Source organism: Colossoma macropomum, unplaced genomic scaffold (genome assembly GCF_904425465.1).
Source record: "Colossoma macropomum unplaced genomic scaffold, Colossoma_macropomum, whole genome shotgun sequence".
NCBI classification, from domain to species: Eukaryota; Metazoa; Chordata; class Actinopteri; order Characiformes; family Serrasalmidae; genus Colossoma; species Colossoma macropomum.
Genome location: NW_023494792.1, coordinates 53,539,938 through 53,559,896, shown reverse-complemented (window position 1 = coordinate 53,559,896; position 19,959 = coordinate 53,539,938). Strand labels below are relative to the sequence as shown.

The 19,959-nt window shown below is 38.7% G+C and overlaps 1 protein-coding gene across 1 annotated transcript in view; it reads left to right on the top strand.

Annotated features, from left to right (window-relative positions):
- LOC118812521 (ankyrin repeat and BTB/POZ domain-containing protein BTBD11-A) overlaps positions 1–19,959 on the top strand; it is a 265,349-nt gene that overhangs the window by 161,215 nt on the left and 84,175 nt on the right. Inside the window, exon 2 of the mRNA XM_036577596.1 lies at positions 13,712–13,861. Within this exon, the coding sequence (XP_036433489.1) occupies positions 13,712–13,861 (150 nt within the window). The remainder of the gene's footprint in view (positions 1–13,711; positions 13,862–19,959) is intronic.

Sequence of the window (19,959 nt, the reverse complement as noted above, 5' to 3'; positions counted from 1 at the left end):
AAGGGATCCTTATTAAAAAGTGTAAAACACATCACCAGTCATCATTCTTTACAAACTCATTGTGCGTTCTTCTGTTACAGAGTTAAAACACTCTGTAATCAAGGGGGTCATAGAGGACAAATCAGAGCGAGATTTACTTTCATTCCTGCAGCTACAACAAGTAAACTAGTGGAGTAGTAGGAGTGCTTTACCTGTTTTATTGGCATGAAGAGGTATATAATTTATATGTTTATGCCAATAAACTGTTTTTGCGAGGGACTCATTCAACTTGTCATCTGCTGTGACAGCTGACTGGGTGAAAGCAGGCTAGCAGTATGAAAGAGTTTGGCCAGACTTGGCTGTTGCTATAGCACCTCTGTAGCACTCAGAATGCAGCTAGTACTTGCATTACCTTATGAATTATGTTGTGACACATTTTAGAATGCAAAGAATCGTGAAACTGTGTCTGCATAGCTTAAAGTGTGTGCTTTTATAGTTGTGTGAAGTGTGTTTCTGGCTTTACTTAGTACAAATACACAAAATGCACAGTATGACAACAAATATAAGCAAAACCTCCTATTATGTGCAGTACATAACATGCTAAAAATGTGAGGGTAAACAATATTTTAAATATGTCAAATGTTAATATAGGCATAATGATCATTTCTGACTATAAGGCGTAAAGTGGTATCCTTTGATTTATGTGTAGCAGTAAGACACCACCTCTATAAGTTGTATAATTGGAAGTATTATCTAAACAGACATGAAAAAAAAAATAAAATGGACATTGGTCTGTCACTTGGGTGCATCACTTACAAGAGAAAAAAAGGCCTGCAATCGACTGTCTCTCTGTTCGTTCTACGAAATGCACACACATCCGCACACAGTTAAACCGCCTAGCTAATTTATAAAGTAGCTGTATCTCTCCATTGTAATGCAATTTACAAACACCACAAACAAATTAGCCAGCCAACAGTTGGTGTTGTTCAGAAAATGGTTTTGATTAGCTGTGCTGATTCTTCTCCATCTGTTTTTTTTGTCTGACAGATGCTATTTCCTCCCAAAACGTCCATCAACTTTAGACGATTAATTGAAAGACAATGTACCATATTTATTACACAAATTTATTTCCCATGTGCGTGTGTTGACTAATATTCCAGTCTTATGTTTTCACTGAAAGAGGAGCTGTGACTGTCAGTAAGTGACGACAGACAGAGATTATGATAAAACACGTTCCTGGACTTGAATAATCATCTGCACAGTTTTATAACAGGCTGTTAAAATACCTTGGTGAAAGGTGAATAATGGCTGATTAAACTAGCAAACAGATGTGTCATCAGAAATACTCAGATGATGAGGTATGTATATATATATATACATATATACATATATATACATATTAACTAGTTGCTTTTAAATGGAGGCCTCAGAATGTGGAGAAGAGTTAATATAGATTCAACACTGATGACAGTGAATGCTTATATCTGACAGTTTTGAAAGAACTTGATTTGTTCTTATATAGTACAGTGTCCAAGACTCAAATCTACAGCTTATCGAAGGAATTTGTACTGTCTTTAGGTGAAAAATAATGATTAGCTAATGTGCAATGTATATATGTGATTAGTTAATTAGCTAATAATCAATTCTTCAAACCTCAACTCCCAAAAAGTTGGGACAGTATGGGAAATGCAAATAAAATCAGTGATTTGTAAATCCACTTTAACCTTTGTTCAAACAAAAGCAGCTCACACACATAGATATTTAATGTTTTACCTTCATTGATTTAAAAAATATGTGCTCATTCTCAAAAAATGCATTCCAAAAAAAATCCACATTACAAAAAAGTTGGAACAGGGGCAGTTTAATCCTAGGAACATTGTGACGAAAACCACAGTTGAATGCCTGTATGCTAATAAAAACTTCTCTATTCATATAAAACCCAAGTGTCTGTTCCACACAAGGTCAACACCCATTTACATACCACTACCGTCAGGGTCACTTCAGTGCTAACAATGATCCACCACTTAAATAATACCTACTCAGTGGTAGTCCTAAGAAGGGCCTGATCATGGAACCAGGTGGACGATGAGTGTATTTGCACTGTATTATATAGTATATAATATAATGATTAGTTAATATGCAAGGTTCCTATTTGAGAGATAGGAATGAAAACACGTTTACATTCCACCCACATTCAAAAACTTTCCTTTTTGCTTGAAAAGATGGCACAAAATGTCAAGGACACTGGCATTCTTTCTCAGTCCTGTGTAATAAATGGAAAGCCTCTCTAAAAATACACATCAGTTCTTATTTAAACATTGCACATATTGTTCCAGCTGCATTTCGCTTCCTCAAGACTCTTCTTTGGGCAGTGAAAGTCGCCGCTTCTATTTTCCGCCTGCATATGCGATGAGGTCATTTAGTGTGCCTTCAAAAACACTGCTGGCCTCCTAACCTCTCCACAAAGAAAGCTTTCCAGCTGTTCTATTCCTGAAGCTCTCTCGCGCTGTCTTTTTCTTCCATTCGCTCTTTTCCTATCACTCTCTCCCATGATCTGTCTCGTCTGGCAGCTCTATTAGGATCTTCAGTGTGGCCAGAAACGTATATATTATTCATCTCAACCTGTGTGAGACGAGGCCGGTCGTGCTGTGTGCGGGGGCCCCTCCTCGAGCGCACACGTTCAGCTGACCTAATCTGCTCTATTCACTCAACAAACATACAGCAACAGCAGCTTTGGGCCAGCAGCATTGATATTATATGCAGTGGCTGTTTGCAGAGCTAAAGCAAGAGGCAGAGCAGTGCTCTCATTTAGAGAATTTGTATTTTACAGCAGACGCAAGAGACATTTTGACAGGGATTCGTATGGAGGAGAACATTTGCAGGGTCAGAAATGGAAGTAAAGCATCACAGCCTTGTTTGTTCACGTCTGAATGTGAAGATTCTCTTACTGAGAGCATAGAAATGTATCTCTAGCAGATCTTTACTGGAGCAAAACGGCTTTTTCAGATGCAGTTCAGTTGTAGAAATCAAAAGTACACCATTTCCCCTTACCTCACATGCAATCAATCAGCCAAGTTATGTTTGGTGTCTGAACTTTGCACTGGAGCTAAGAGGCTAATGTAGCTAACAAGTAGTGGAAGTTTATGTACCTCAGTTAGCATTGGGCCTGTGCCTGGTTGCACAGTTTATTGAGCTACCACAAAAGCAGCCCACAGTGACAGTAAAAATGAGTACTGAGCAAAAACATAGCAACCGTGCTGCAGCAGCTTTGCAACCTTGTGCCACACTGTGCATTGAAGCTAAAACCAGGCGGTCTTATAGATGGATTTGACAGTATAGTCTCTCTACAGCCTGTTTTATGAAGACAATTTAAAAAAAAATCCGTAAAAAAACGTATTAACATTTATACCTCACCATTCCGTTCAGTCAAACAAAGAAAAATGTGCATAAACAGACTTTGGCACTGCAAATGTTGACTTTTTTGCCTCCTTTTTCTTAGACTGTCTTTACCTGTGTAGGCGCAGTGGTTGTGATTATGTTTGTGTTGTCTTCATGCAACTTTGAGAAACTGGTTCGTGAGATCTGCTCAAACTACAAGACAGGCATACAAAATTTTGGATGTGTCAGAAATCCAGCAGATTGTTCGACTGCTCTTTTAGACAGTTAACTCCTCATCAAGCCATGGGGTCACTGGCAGGCCCGAAGTTTTATTTCAAACTTCTATAACCTAAAAATAGCTCCATTAGCTTTCATTGAAGTCCCTGTAGTTACTGAATAATAAGACTTTGTATGAAATAAACCAGAATTGTTAAGGGGTTAATTGGTCATCACTACGCTCCTCATACTGCTGAAATTCAAACTGATGCTAAAATATAGTCAGCTATGACCAAATCAGGCTCGAAAAAGCTAAAAGTCACACAGTGTATGCCTTAAGCTAAGCGGCAGCTACAGCCAAAACAACCTTGGACGGTAAAGTTAGTGTGACTTTATTTTGCCAATTCCATTCTTTTTTACTAGATTATTTACAGTTTTGTGGCCAAATTGAAGTTGGTGATATACTACAACCACAAATTTTACTGTGCTATGAAAATGTTTTTATTTGACAACGATTAACCTTAACTTCACACACAGTCACTGTTTGCTCCCACAGGCAGCTCTCAGTTAGGAAGCATCTCGAAATTACCAGAAGAAAAAGCAGTAATATATCTTCCAGTAATTTTGAGACGGTTCCTAACTCTGAAGCAGACATGGGAGCAAGCACAGTGGTAGTGTGTGAATAGAAGCTTAATCTTAGTTAAATGGTTTAACCATTTACCGCAGTTATTAGCCACTGCAGTACCCAAATAGTACGATTCTGTTACCAGCACAGACCTAGTCAGCATCTTGCAATCTGAATGCCTTAAAGTCATCATGCACTTGCCTCAAAATAGATACTGACATGCTCTTATCTGCAGAATACAGTGCAAAACTAACAAACTTCAAAAACCAAACCTGCCTTGGCTGATCAACTACATTTGGGGTGAGAGGAGTTTTTTTTACTGATCTTTTTAACTGACCTTAGCTGTAATCTCTGAGACATATGTAACATCTCTAGAGCATTAATTTTTAGAGATGGTGATTTTCTCCCCAATTCCCCAACCAGCTAAGGTCACTGCATACTTTGCTATTTGAGGAAAAACACTTTTGCTAAGAGTCATCTTCTTCCCAGAGCTGTGCACCCACTTTAAGTCAGCCTCATCTTTAACACAGCAAAATATGGCAGAGAATTAAAAAAACAAGTAGGGTGCCTGAGTGTTGGAGCAAGATAAGGCAGAAGTTGCAGGGGTGGGTTATGGAGGATGTGGAAAGGAGGGGGGGACACAAACCATATTAGTTTTCATGTTTTTATCTGATTGTATAAATAATGCAGCAAAGAATTCTCTGCTAACTGCAATCACATTAAAAATGATGAATGCTTTGGGTGCTGGAATTTGGAGTAAGAGACGGAGAGTTTCAAAAACAGGGTGGGGAACGCTGATATGGGAGAAGAAAACACATAAAAAATTAAAAGATGTTTTCCCAGAGCCACAGGACTGCATATTTTGGACCCAGTGAAGGAATCATGAGAAGATTTCTGACGATTAAAAATGTCCATTTCTAATCCAGCTGCATTCTGGGAATTAAAGGAGGAGGGAGACTGACAGCTTGCCAGTAACCCAGGCTTTTTCGCTCTCCCTCGGTGTGTGTGTGTGTGTGTTGGGGTGGATGTGGGTGTGTGTATGTGTGGGAGGGAGAGAGAGTTATTCTTGGATTTCTCAAGGAAGCAAAAAGATTGAGCAATGTCCAGTATAACTTTGGCCAGATTCTTTTGCTGGACTATATGCTCTCATGTTAAATGTTCACGGCAGTCGCATAGCACCAACAGTTGATAGGGACCACAGGGTAAAGACTTCTGTCTGTGTCAGGAGTAGATCAAGCTTTTGTCATCTTGTGCCATGTTCCATCTAGCAAATATTGCACGACATATATTATTCATTTTACACTCCTAGCGAGGAATTCTGAGAAGCTAGATGTGCATCTGACGGCCCATTTTAATTGCACATTTATGAAACTTTGATGAGTGTTCATATTGCTTCTGTCTCAATGCAGTCTTATGCTTCCAAAAGTAATCTCAAAGTATAGCAGTGCACAGAATATCTCCTAGCTTCAGTCAATGCTAATCCCTTTGGCTAGCACTCAGGAGGATACCTGCAGTGGAAAGTAACAAATTAGCTACTCTTGTGTCAGTACCTGAATACATTTTACTCTATAATAGTAGGCTACTTTGTGTCATTAAATCATAGTGATATTACTTTTGACTTGAGTTTATTTCTAATATAATGTTCAGTATAGCCTTTTTAATTTGAAATAACTGTTGCAGAATGAGCTCCACTTTTCACAGCACAGCTTCCAACCTGGAGAAGCAATAAGCTAGCTAATAAATGCTAAATAGCTACTGTGTTCTTTTACTACTTTTTTATTTCAAAATAAACCTAAAGCTGTGTCAGACATGTTCTATTAAACATGCCCTTGAGCTCCCAATTGGCGCACCCTTTTAAGCGTTGGCCCTGTCTTCAGGAGATTGTGAGTTCGATTTCTGGTGATGCTACAGTCATCCATGGCCAGAAGTCCTTGAGTGCAAAAATGGCCTCGTTCTCCCTGGGTAGGCCCCCCATCTTCTCCCAATCTCTCACCGTGATGCTAGCCAGCGTAGACATCTGTTAGTTGACGTAACAGAAATGGCGGTTGGTGCATTTGGTCCAAGTGCGTTCAGTGGTCCAATGACCTTGCGTTAGTGGCAGTTAGAAAAGATGTGGTGGCACTTCACAGGTCTCGGAGGAAGCTTATGCTAGCTTTCATCCTCTTAGCGGTGGTGGTATCGTGTGACTGGGGGAGCCCTAACTAGTGGGTGGATTTGGATATGTCTAAATTTAGCTAACATTCAAAGAAAACTCAAGAGTTAGCGTATGTAGCCAGTAAACCCAGTGAAAACCTGTGTATTGACCCTCTGTTCTATTAGGCAAACTTACTTTGGTGAAATATCACTTACCTCAGATGCTATTGATCAGCCAAGACATGCTCGATATCTGATGAATGCTGGATCTCCCACTGTAAACTGAAGTAGCAAACTTCAGAAACCAAACTGTACTGATCAACTGCATCTGGGGTGGTAAATCATGGTAATTATAACACTGTTTTGGGACTGTGCCTCTAAGACTGATATATGCAAATGATCTCTGTTCTGACTGGCCGGCCTGTATTTTGCCCTATTCAGAAAACATTCAAAGCGGAAAAAGTCTTTGTAGTGTGAATGGGCGAGGCTAAGCTGCTATAGGTTGAAAAGGCAGATGTATTAAAATATGTTGGTTTTCATGATGTCACAAAAACAATAAATTCAAAAAGAGCTGTTTTTGCAGCTTAGTTTACATGGACTGTGTGGACCGGGCAGTGAATGGTTCGTTGTGAAACTTGAATAGTGTTTACATGCTACTTCATACTTTTATTTTTAAAAAATGAGGAAAATTCAGAGCCCTTTAAAGTCCTACCGGATTATAAAAAACTGTGTTTTATATATACACATCTATGTATCTTTTGAAGACTGAAATATTATGAACAGACATTAAATGACTTGGGATCACTTATACGCTTAAGTTGCTGTTGAACTGAACAAACTTACATGAACAAATGCGCGAACAACTTACTAGGAGGCTGCTATTTTTGCCGCTGTTTGCACAGACACAATAAAGAAGAAACAATTGTGCTTCCCCAACTCAAATCATTAAAATCTCCTCTACAACTTAACTTACTTGCTGTATTTGCTTTTTTCATGCTCTTCATTTTTATTGGCTATTGGTGAGATCCATTCAGATTGAGTCATCCCAGAGGAAGATCTTATTGCCCAAATGTTGCTCTTTAATAGCTCAGGACACTAAATACTGATTCTCCTGAAATTCCTTGCGAGAAATAGCATTAGACAAATGTCTGCGTCAGGCCCAGAAAAAAAGTGTAATAGTTTTTCACATCACTGAAACTCAGAAGCCTCTTAGTCTTGGATGAGTTCCCATCTTTAGTTTAGCTGCAGATAAACTTGAGCGTTATTACCTTGGCAAACCCTATTGAGATCTCTGCTAAAACTCCAGAGGAGACGCATGAGATTACTGGGCTTATTTGCTCAGGAGAAATATTTTAGCAGCAGGAGAGAGTCTCCTTTCTCTTTCTATCTGATGTCTTATTATTGTCTAGGAGAAACTACTGAGGTATGAAGAAGATCTCTTTTTAGGTTTTTCTTTCCTATGGGGTTGACCTGTATACTTCTGGATATGATTCTGGATTACATCCCGAATCTAGTAAAAAAAAAAAAATCAAACGTTAGATTTCCTCTGACTGGCCTGAAAGTTGATTAGGAAGAAAAAAAATCCCTCGCACACTATTTGACTTTCTCTCCTGATCCTCAACTCAGTCAGATCAGTAAAGTACATAACGTAACACAGACTTGACCTGACAGATGGCAACTTAATTAACAACTTTTTTACCCTTACTTGAGTAATTTTCCTTATTAATTCCTTTACTTGAAGCTCAATTCAAAGGAATTATCACCACAGTAACAGTACTTGTACTTAAGTAGGAATTTACAGTATGACTTTATAATTTTAAGCAGGGATGTGCGATGTAGGGGTGCTGAGGGGGTTGCAGCATCCCCAGATATCAAGATCATTTAGCTCTTGAATGGCCAGGCCTTGTTGGCGGGCCCAAAGTTTTATTACATACTTCTTTAACGTAACAATAACTCAAACAGTTTGCATTGGAGTCCCTGTAGTTGCTGAATAATGAGCCTTAGTATGTAATTAGCCTGGGAGTTTAAGGGGTTAACTGCAACTACTATAAACAATGGCAAAAATAATAAGAGAGTGGAAATTTTGTTATTGAAAGTATTTTGGAAATAGCAAAGACCCACGTGTACATTTTACTGAATGGACTTTTTTTGTATTTTTATTTTGTTTTATTAGAATTATGTTTAAAATCTGCAGTAGCCATACGCTGTTTAAATTAATGCTGCATTTTAGAGTGAAGTGAACTGCTTGCCTCACCAGCTGTTGGCCTCTTTGGGTGTGTAACTTGTGGATGTCTCTTTGAGGACGTCATTAAATCACGAGCAGTGGTTGTAGGCTATTTCTGGGTCCTGAAGTAGTGTAATGTTGCTTAAAAACCTAACATAATCTAAACTCCCAACCATTTTTTTAGTGTCCTGTTAGATGTGCACATGTAATTCGATTATGGTCAGGGCTGGGCAGAATACTTCGAAAAAGAAGCGATGACTGGAAATACAATACAACTGAAATGCATTTAGAATACATATTGATAAGACACATACATCTCTGCTGTAATTTTTACTTAATTCACGCTGTTCCTCTCTGTCATCAGTTTTCTTCATGTAGTTCTTCTGTTAATATGTTGCATGGAAATTTTGCTAATCATTTAAGTTTTGAAACTCAACTTTCTTTTCTTTTTTTTTGTCATCACCTGCTTCAGTCCACTGCTGCTCCCACAATCCCCTGAGCAGGAGCGCAGTACCACACTGATGCTAAACTCACAAACGTATCTACTGCCTGAGGGGATTATTAGTTTAAACATCCCTCAAAGGGGTTTATTATTTAATGAGATTGATAATTGACCAATCACATTGGTTTATCAGTCTGCTCAGGCTTTAGCAGGAACTTAAGTGTTTGTAAGGAAGCTGTTAACTGAGGACCTCTTTAGAGTTTATGTAATGAGCATGTTTGCTATTTGCCATGTGCTGATTTTAAAATAAATTAATAAACAAACATTGATGATGTTGAAGATTTATTTTTATTTAGTGGAGGAGTGTTCTAAAAGTTTTCTCCAAAAATGTAAAAAGTGTTCATAAAAAATGTAACTGTATTCTAAAAACTGCCTTCACAAAATGCAACTTGTAACTTAATTTCTGTATTCTGAACACTTATTCTGAATACTTGTATTCTGTTACATCCCAACTCTGATTATAGCATGAAACAAGCATTTTCCCACCTTATATCAACAATCAATGCTCAACATGTTTGCGTAAAATCTGTCCAATAAGAGAGAGCAGAGACAGGAAAAGTGTGCATGATCTCGGACTGTGTCCGCCCATAGCATCAAGGTTTATCTCTGTCTCTGTAATTATTGCACACACAAAAACATAATATTGCTACTTTGTGTCAGAAGCTTGGGCAGGCAGCTGCTCCTTATTCACCTGTGGCTAAGCTCGATATCCCATCTGTCGCAGCCTATTCTCCCTGTCCAAACAAAAGCCGCGGCTGTGCCTCTGTACTGTAATTTGATTAGGGCTATTGAAGAAGCAGGGCTGGATACCAGAGCACATCCAGCGATATTGTAGCAATATCAGCGGAGGGAAACTGTCTAACTGTGACAGCTGTACTCATTGCAGACATCTTATAATGGGCTGTTCAAGCACTTCTAGTTTTCAGTGGGCACTACTAGAGTGTTACACAGTGTTTATGGCATCTATGTTCAAATGATACTGTAAACATTCTTAGGTTACTAAATGGTTCTTAGCTTGACTTGGCTTGGCTCATATTATAAAAAAAGGAATTGTCCTCACTTTTTTAAAGAGTTTGATGTAGTACATAAACACTGCTAAAGTTTCAGAACATACCAATTACTCCACAGTCCATACAGCCCACATATAGAAACCAAGCTGCGGAAGCAGCCTGTATTGAATCTGTTGCTCTCGTGATGTCACCAGAACCAGCACATTCACATATATCCACCTATAAAGCCTGCAGCAGTTTAGATCAGTTATAAAGAGTATTTCAGCCCAGTCTGATTACTGAATGAGGCACAATGCAGGGCAGACAGTCTGAACAGACATCATTTATATATATCAGACTTAAAGGCACAGTAACAGAAATAGCCTAAGGAATAAGGAGATTGTAACATGGTCAAGTAAAAATGAATTGCGACTGTATTTGCTACATAAAACCAAACAAATGTAACAGGTGGACCTCAAGAAAATAAGTAAAATGCAAAAAAAGAAGCGAAATGGGTCCTTTAGGAACCATCTATCAAAAGTTCTAGGTTCTTATATGGTACCATGTCAAATTACTCTATTTGGCTCCTTTTTTTAAACTGCAGAGAGTTTCTTAACAAGGACACAAAGTGTGATTGAAGTGGAGCACCACTCTCAGTACTGTGTGGGTGCTTTGTTGCCTGTGATCATCTTCCCAACTTAGCTATGTATCATTAATCTGGTTGAGGGAATGTTGTCTGTGTCAGTAAACAGTTGTTGGTGGTTGGAGCATTAAATGTTACATATGGTAAGTATAGTATAGTTTTAAGCCTTTTATATCAAATACATGCAAATGATTGGACAGTCTTTAAGGGAATGTTGATCAGAAGCATTCGGCATTATGAGTTCTTGTTAAAATGCCTAAATAGTTTCAGGGTCAGACGTACTAACCTTTTCGCACCAGTTTATGGGCCATGTGTATGAAAATGCAACATGTGTTTCTTCTGCATTTGAGAGAGGATCATGCAAACCGTGGGAGTATTGCACAGAAAATTGAAGGGATTTACTAAAGTTTGAGCAACTGGTGAACAGTTTAGCATGTAATTTTCTCTCATTTTTAAGATCAGGCATGAATTTGTGGTACTTTCAAAAGCATGTTTCCTTTTTTGTGGGTTTACATACCAAAAATGGTCATAATTCATCTTTACATGCCTCCAGCCTTTCTTTTACTATGTCTTTAAGACTGATGTGTGTTAATGATGTCTGTTCTGATTGGCTGCCCTGTATTGTGCCTCATTCAAAAATTAATCCAGACTGAAATGCTCCCTATAACTTCAAAGTAAATGGGCAGAGCTAAACCACTGTAGGCAGAATAGGTGGATATATGTAAATATGTTGTTTTTTTAATTACATCACAATAACTACTCAAAACAGGCACTATTTAGAGCTTAGTTTACATATATAGACTATATGTACTGCAGAGTGAAGAGTTTAAAACTTTAACAGTATTTATTGTACATCAAACTCTTTTATTCCAAACATGCAGGGAAAATGTGTTTTTCATGATATAGGAGCTTCAAGCAGTCACATGCACATATAGGCCCAAGGCCCCTCTTTTTTTGCCGTTGGACTGTACAGGAGCCCTCTTTCACAAGCTTTATTGCTCTTGGGCGCCTCCTCACAGTGCAGGACTGCCTCCTGTGGCTTTGACCTCAGTGATCTGCCACACAAACATGGGTGATTACTGTGTTGGAAATCTTGCTGATACACCACCAAAAAAATCTCTTTAAGGAAGCATCACACAATGTCTGCATTAGGTGGTGCTAATTACTTGCTACACCAAGTTTTTGTTATTGTACAAAGTAGGGATTTATGCCAGGTTCTACAGAGCTCTTAAATGGAGTTATTACTCACTGTTCCCCAGCAATCACACGTCCTAGGAAATGTTACAGCCTTGTAAACTGGAGACTGGGGTTCCCTGCTTGAGCAGTAATGCCTGTATTTTTGGCTGTTTTGGTAAAACCTTTAACACTACATTTGGTTTCCTCTGAAACATGATTATGCTGTCTCTCTTGCTAAGCGTTTGCAGTTTGCGGCAAATTAAATTAAGCTTCATTCACCTTCACGTTGCCCTTTCCCTTGAGCCCTTAACAATGGCAGCAGATGTAGTAGCAAAACAGAGAAACAAAAGAATATTCACCAAAAAAATAACATTATTTCAGCTCTTAGGATCAGTTGTACACTCCCTGAGCACTTCACTAGGAACACCTCCTTGTATCTACAATCATTGTCCATTTTATCAGCTCTACTTACTATGTAGGTGCACTTTGTAGTGTAACAATTACAGACAGTAGTCCATCTGTTTCTCTGCATACTTTGTTAGCCCCCTTTTACCCTGTTCTTCAAAGATCAGGACCACCACAGAGCAGGTATTTTTAGATGGTGGATAATTCTCAGCACTGCAGTGACACTGACGTGGTGGTGTGTTAGTGTGTGTTGCACCAGTACAAGCAGATCAGACACAGCAGTGCTGCTGGGCTGTGTCCACACTATTAGACACACCTACCTTGTCAGTCCACCTTGTAGATGTAAAGTCAGAGACGATAGCTCATCTGCTGCTGCACAGTTTGTGTTGGTCATGCTCTTGTCCTTCATCAGTGGTCACAGGATGCAGCCCACAAGATGCTGTTGGCTAGACATTTTTGGTAGGTGGACTATTCTTGCAGGACACTGACGTGTTTAAAAAGCTCCAGCAGCACTGCTGGTCCACTCATACCAGCGCAACATGTCAATGTCACTGCAGTGCTGAGAATGATCCACCGCCTAAAAATACCTGTTCTATGGTGGTCCTGTAGGGGTCCTGACCATTGAAGAACAGGTAAAAGGGGGTTGACAAGGTATGCAGAGAAGTAGATGGACTACAGTCTGTAATTGTAGAACTACAAATTGCTTCTGTATGGTAAGTGGAGCTGATAAAATGGACAATGACTGTAGAAACAAGGAGATGTTCCAAATAAAGTACTCTTGCTGTGTGTGTGTCACAAGATGCAGAACAAAGTGTGCCATGATGAAGCCATGTTATGCGCTCACAGTTTGGGCTACTGTTTCACAAATTCAGTTTACTTAGCTTTAGTAGAATAACTCCTCTGTAGAATGTTCTGGTGAAAAGATCTTTTATTAACAATTCTTCATCACTCAACTTTTATTCTCTTTTTTGTCTTGAGCTTGTTGATGGATCCATTATTTTACTGCAACTTTAACACCTTGTGGCTCTCAAGCATGCGCAGTTGGTAGGCACAGTTTGCAGTCTTATATGCAAAATACACAAGCTGTTGCTTTGAGCTACATTAATAAAGTCAAGCTATTTGGTAAAAGCAATGGAGAAATACGAATAGAGGTGGAAATGTTTAGATCGCAAAGAAAATTTGGATAGGTTTGTTTGTGACTGCAAACATACAAACATTTATGAGATTCTGCTTGTATGGGTTCATATCAGTTTCTTCCTTTCCCTTCCCCTGGTGCACACACAATGACTTGAGTGCTAATAGCTCCCCCTAGTGGAGAACTGTCAGGCTGCTAAACATGAGTGAGTTACAAGCCAGGTCTTTTTCATTTAAACAGTGATACATACATGCATTTAAATGAGATGTTTTAGGACTGTCTAATCTCCTGGTTCTTTGACCCTAGGTGTTCTGAGCCTGCCAGACAGCTTGAACCTGCACCGAGACCAGCAGAGAGCAGGGAAGAGTGGAGAAGGCCATGCCTTCAGCCAGGCTGAACTCCGGACCATCGAACAGTCTCTGCTGGCCACCCGCGTGGGCAGCATCGCTGAGCTAAGTGAGTTTAATCATCAATATGCGTCTTTCTATGTGTGTGTGTGTGTGTGTGTGTGTGAGAGAGTGCCTGTGGGCTGGTCCCGAGATCATGAATAACACATAACTGTAAAAATTTACTTATACAAGGCTTAACACATTAAGATTAACATTAGCTAATTGAAAGATAAATCCGGCTGAAAATAAATGTGAAAAGCAATACTTGCACTCACATGACTTTCACAGAAGACAAAGTTCAAGCAGTTCTTGGCTCAGATCTCTTTGTACAAGTGAAGGTGACAGAAGCAAGAACAAATTAAGATGTGATAAGAAAAAAAAAATACCCTGCAGAGGAACCAAATGAGAAAAGCAGCCTCCTGTGGCTGACATTCACTAGTGACTGAATACTATTTAGGTACGTAGACAAAACAGGGATTAATTGTGTTTGCAAGTAGAATATTTCAGGACTAACAATGTTGGCATGTCTGGAAGACTAAAGCTGGCCTTAATGCTTTAAGCTGAATCAGGTCTGAGCAATCTAGATGAAAGACTAGGTGAAAGAGACCACAGAGGTTTTAGATAAATGAAGAAAAGGTTTCAGTGTGCCAACTATATGTCAGTACAACCGAAGTTTAATGCAAGAATAAGCATACATTCAAAATTTAATCTAAAGTTACTCATGTGAATTCATGTATGCATTGGACCCATAGGTGCTTGGGCCATGGAGCAATTAGAGCACCCGTACCCATCACTTCTGTTAACGCAGTAGCAAACATGCATTTCTCCCCCACTTTTTATTGGAAAACTTTCAATGTACATTTTGTGAGGACAGATTTAACTAGTATATCGCAAGTATAAGTATAGCACTTCAAACGAGTGCTCTTTTATTAACATACAGCAGGGGAGACCCGCCGCAAGCGCTAACCCCAACACGAAATACAAGCTGGGGTAATGTGGGGGGGCATGACACACGTGAAGGGTGTAAAGCTCACACACAATGCCCAGCCTCCACGGATTGAGTTACTCTGACAACTACAGCTGCCTACTAATGTCCGCACAGTCAAACTATTTGCAGTTTAAAGTCTCTTGCTTACTGCAACCACAGCGCTCTCACGAGGCCCCGCACAGCGCCACTCTGCATGACCACGCCTTCCGCCATTAGGGGGTCACTCCAGTATATATCTAGCTTCCCAAAATAGAAGCTGTTTCTTCGTTTTGACAAACATTTACAAGCAGCATTTATTGTTTTGGTCATAAACAATTTTAATATCTTGCAGTCGGCAGAAAAATGAAGGTATCCAATGTCTTATCTGCCCCTATCATTAAAGGGCAAATTTTTCTGCACAATAAATGGTTAAGATACAATCAAATTCATTCAGAGCGGTTTAATATAAAATGTTTTGTTCTAGAGAAACTGAGTCTGAATTGTTTACAGTGGTAGTGATAGGAACTAGATGTCTGAAGCGTGTAATGCCTCTAAAAAGGCACGTGAAAGCTAATTCACATTCATTTTTACATGAAATTGTATTGAATACTCTGCCTGATAACTGAGATACACACATTCATGGCAGAGAGGTACATGAAGGCGTTGTGAGGCAAAATAGTCCCCAATTTTTTATTTTATTTATTCATTTATTTTTTTTGGGGGGGGGTTTAACTGCATTTTATCATTATAATCATTACATGTAAAAACTTTGAGACTAGTGTAGATTCACTGGTGGTTTGGGATAGTAAATAGAAATGGCTGTGTTTGTGTTGTGGACATTACAAACCCTGGTTCACTACCACTGTAAAAAAAACCTTTGTCAGTAATTAATTTCACATTAAACCATTCTGAATGACTTTGTTTACATTTAATTGAATTACAAAGAAATTTTGAAAAAAAAATGGTGGAAATCCCCTTTAACATAATGAGTCAGCTAGCTAGGTATACTAACTATCTAATGCAGTGTAGTTGTTTGGCTGGCTTGCATTAACTGGTTTTAACAATTAATTTTTAGAATTATTTGTAAGTCTAAGTCATCCAAATACTATCAGATGTCAGTAATTAAAGCCGCTATCATTAACAGTATAATATGGTCTGTCAATCTAAGACCTTTACTGCTATTACAGTAATGCATACATGTGCAGTATATAATTACAGAAATACAATAGAGTGCATGTTTATATCTGATTTGTAAGAAATGTGAGCATATTATGAATATGGACCATTCTATTGAATCAGTTCAAATTGCAATCCCACAATGATTATGTTATGATCTATTTAAACCCAAGGCATTCATTGAGATAGTAAAAAACTAAACGTATCAACAAAATCATCATTAATAGGGTACTGTCTATGGGGAGGTGGCTAACTACAACCCCTAACTTCGAAATTTCAACTTGTAAAAATAACAAATTTTTCAACATGTTTTTAAAAAAACTTTATTTAGAAATGCTTTCCTATATTTTAATGTCAGTACCGAAACACAAAGAGTTTGAGTCCACAGGCAGAGCCTTATTTTAGCCACACACCTGCATTTTAGAGCAGGAAGTGAGGCTGCATCCCTATCTATCATGGCCACATGGTGAACAGTTAGATCCCATCGTTCTGAAGTAAATGTGTCCCAAAGTCTGAAAATCAGCATTGTCACTACTGAAACACTACTGAATTGTCATTACCAAAATATTTTCTGCAAATAAGTAAACTTTTGTGTTTTATTAAAACGTATTTTATATGTGCACAACTGTTCAAAGGTGTCATGTACTGGCTAGCATTTTTGACTTATGCTTAAAATTAGCTAAAATTGTCCCTACCGAAACCATCAGTACTGAAACATTTGGTAAACTTTCGGTAGTGTTATGATTGTTTTGGTAATGACAAAATGGAATGTTCATTGACTTGTTGTAATTAAAGAAACATAATTAAGGTATAGAGTTGTTCAAAGCATAAGGATTGTAGTTGAAAGTCTAAGTCAGTTAAAAAATGTGTTTTTGACTGACTTTGAACCAGTTTGGTAGAAAGCATCTCTTGTATGAATGGATTAGAATCCTCCCTCTAATCCATGCACATATGTATCCCCCTAACTTGTTTGACATCTGCATGATCTGTTGATTTAGTGGCTGTTTTTAGGTTTGTGTGTAGGTTGTATGAGGCCAGTGGTCAGCAGCTGGAAGGCCCGACCCTAATCTGAGCTGGGTGTGCCTCTCTTTAGACAGATTGTTTTTCCATTTAGATCAGGCCACAGATGAACAGTGTGGACAGAATATGATCTGTGTGTCTTGTTTCTATGTTGGTATGTGAGAGCTACAGGCTATGAGCTACCCATGTGTGTATTCATAGCAGTCTGCTTATGTCTGTCTTTAGTTGCAAACTCAGGAGCGCTGTCTGGTAGCGGTGGAGTCCAGCCATGTACACTTTCCATCACACACCTAATAATCAAGATACAAAAGGCAACACTGATTGGCTTAGCAAATCCATCTTCTTGTATGAGCATGGCAAATGAATGTATGTAAATGCAGTCAGAAGGCTGAAGCCAATTTGTGAAGAGGGAGGACACATGCAAATTACACAGAAGACACTGACCCCTCTGTAACTGAAATCAACAGTGCATTGTGTTCTAGACAGAGAACCTATCACGCATATCCTGAGCACCCACACAGTAACACAAACGCTGCCCAGACAATAGACTTATGTATGTTTATATAGCGGCAATATCCAGATCTGTGTAAACAGTGTGGGAATAAATAGCCCAGCATGGGTACAGCAAAAGCAGGTGGTCAGTAGTGATGCGCTGATCCAGTACTGTAGATTGGTATTGACTCCAATACTGTTCTTTGACTGTAACATATTAACACTCAATATGTTTTCTTAGTCATTGTCTTTATAATGTGCATGACTCATACACTTTTAACTACTTCTTATTATGTTATGTATTTGCTTTCCTTCTTTTTGATTAGGAAATTATTACAGCCTCTTGTTGCCTTACACATGGAAAAATGATCCCAAGCAATGCCACACAGTGAAGTACAGTACTGGGCATAAGTCATAGACCACACTTTTGTGTATTCAGTTTTTAGTCAAAATAGCTTGTCAAAAAAGCCAGAACACATATATTTAACAGAAAATTACAAGCCTCCAATACTAGGTATAATACTAATATTTCCAGTATTTAGCATGTCCACCCTTTACCTTTATTACAGCTTTTATTCTTTTCAGGAGACTTGCTTTCAGCTTTTAAAGAAATCTGCAAGGATATTTTCTATACCTCCAAAGTTGTGGCGAAGAAGTTAGTTGCATTTCCTGCTGCTCTCCCCAGACACATTCAGTGATATTGAGGTCTGGACTCTGGGGTGGTCAATCCTTTTTTCATTAATGGCTTTCTTTTTCAGATCTTATGCAAGAGCGGATATCTCAAAGATGAAAGCTTTTAGTGCTGTTTATGTAATGCTGACACTTTCAGTGGTCTACTAGGTTTTGCACGGTTATTAGGAGTCTCATTTTCTTTGTATCTTTACTTTTTTAACATTTGGAAACTCCTGTTTTTTTTCATTTAGTTTCTTTTGACTTTCCCCTTCCTTAGTTAGTAGCTTACTTAGAGGTTTAGGAGAATCACAAGGAAGGTAGTCATAACAGTCCAAAGTCAAAACAGAGAGCTTAATAACCATAACCAAAGAGACATCAGGGAGTGAAACCACTTACCAGTCCAAGTTCAGAATAATCACAGCAAACAAACGAAAAAGGGTAGGTCAAAAAACACAAAAAGGTCACACACAAAAAGGCTTCACAAAGACAAAATGTTCATTATGCAACAAGGAAGGTTGGCAATAAATGGGCTTAAATTACGCAATAGAACATGAGAGGGAGTGTGCTATCGCGAAATCACGGCTGTGATTTGGTCGCAGTAACACATGACCTCGAGTGTTCTATTGCTTTTATACAACAGTTAAGTAAATAAAGTAAGAAACAAATAAATTGGGCTGTGAACGCAGCATTTAATATGTTTTAATGTTGGCAGTTCCTTCCACCAAATTATAGTTCCTTAGCAAACAGCTTTTTGATACGTCAGAGTGACGAACTCCGCTCACTCGCTGCACAGCCAGCAGTTCGCTCTCCAGCTCCTTACACTAAATTCCGAAACTGTCGTTACCACTGAGGAAGCTTTTCAGTCGGCAGCTGTGACAGAAGGACACCTAAACAACCTGGAATTAGCGAGAAAGTGAGCCAAACTGATCCCACAGGAGAAAGAGAACAGAAAAAGGAGGCGTCCTGCGGGAGGCGTGACAGTATTATCTTGTATCTCCTCAGAAATATCTCCTGAAAAACGAATAACTTGTACTTAATGGCTATGTTGACTGGAAATTAAATAAATGAAGGGTGGTCTCTGACTTCCACAGTACTGTATATAGATGTTTAACTGAATAAGACATCCCTGATATTGGACTGGTACTTCTGTATCAGCTGATATGCTGAGTTCAGGAATCAGAATCTGTTTCGGGAGAAAATAAGTGGGATCAGTGCATCCATAGTGGTTAATTAAAAGCCCAGAAGGATAATTATGAGTGCTTTCTTGATATTCATCTGCATGTTTACAGTTTTCAGAATGCTGAGTCAGGGGGGGTTTAATGATTCTGGGGCTCTAGGCAAAAGAATAGGGCCCCCGGATACATATTTTGTAATTAGTTGAGGTTCTGTGCTCCCGAGTGGGCACAAACATCTACACTGCAAAAATGTCTTGGAAAGTGAAATAATATTGATTCTAGTCGATATATCTAAAACACTGTAGTATGTGGACATCCCTGCTAATTATTGAGTTCAGGTGTCTAAGCCACACCCATTGCTAATAGGTGTATAAAATCAGGTATGTAGCCATGCAACGATTTTTCGTACATCATTGCTGTTTTCTCTGGTCTTTCTCATAGTGATGGATGACTGAGGGAATTTGGCTTGTGTTTCATCTCATATATATTCCTCAGTGAATTAGGAAGCCATAGCTGATCATTTAAATGTTCCTAATCACTTAGGTGAACTTTAAAACTAAAAATATGAATGGTAATATACTTCAATTAGATTTCACTCTTAAGAATTTCAGAAGAGTTTGTGTGTGTGTGTATATATATATATATATATATATATATATATAT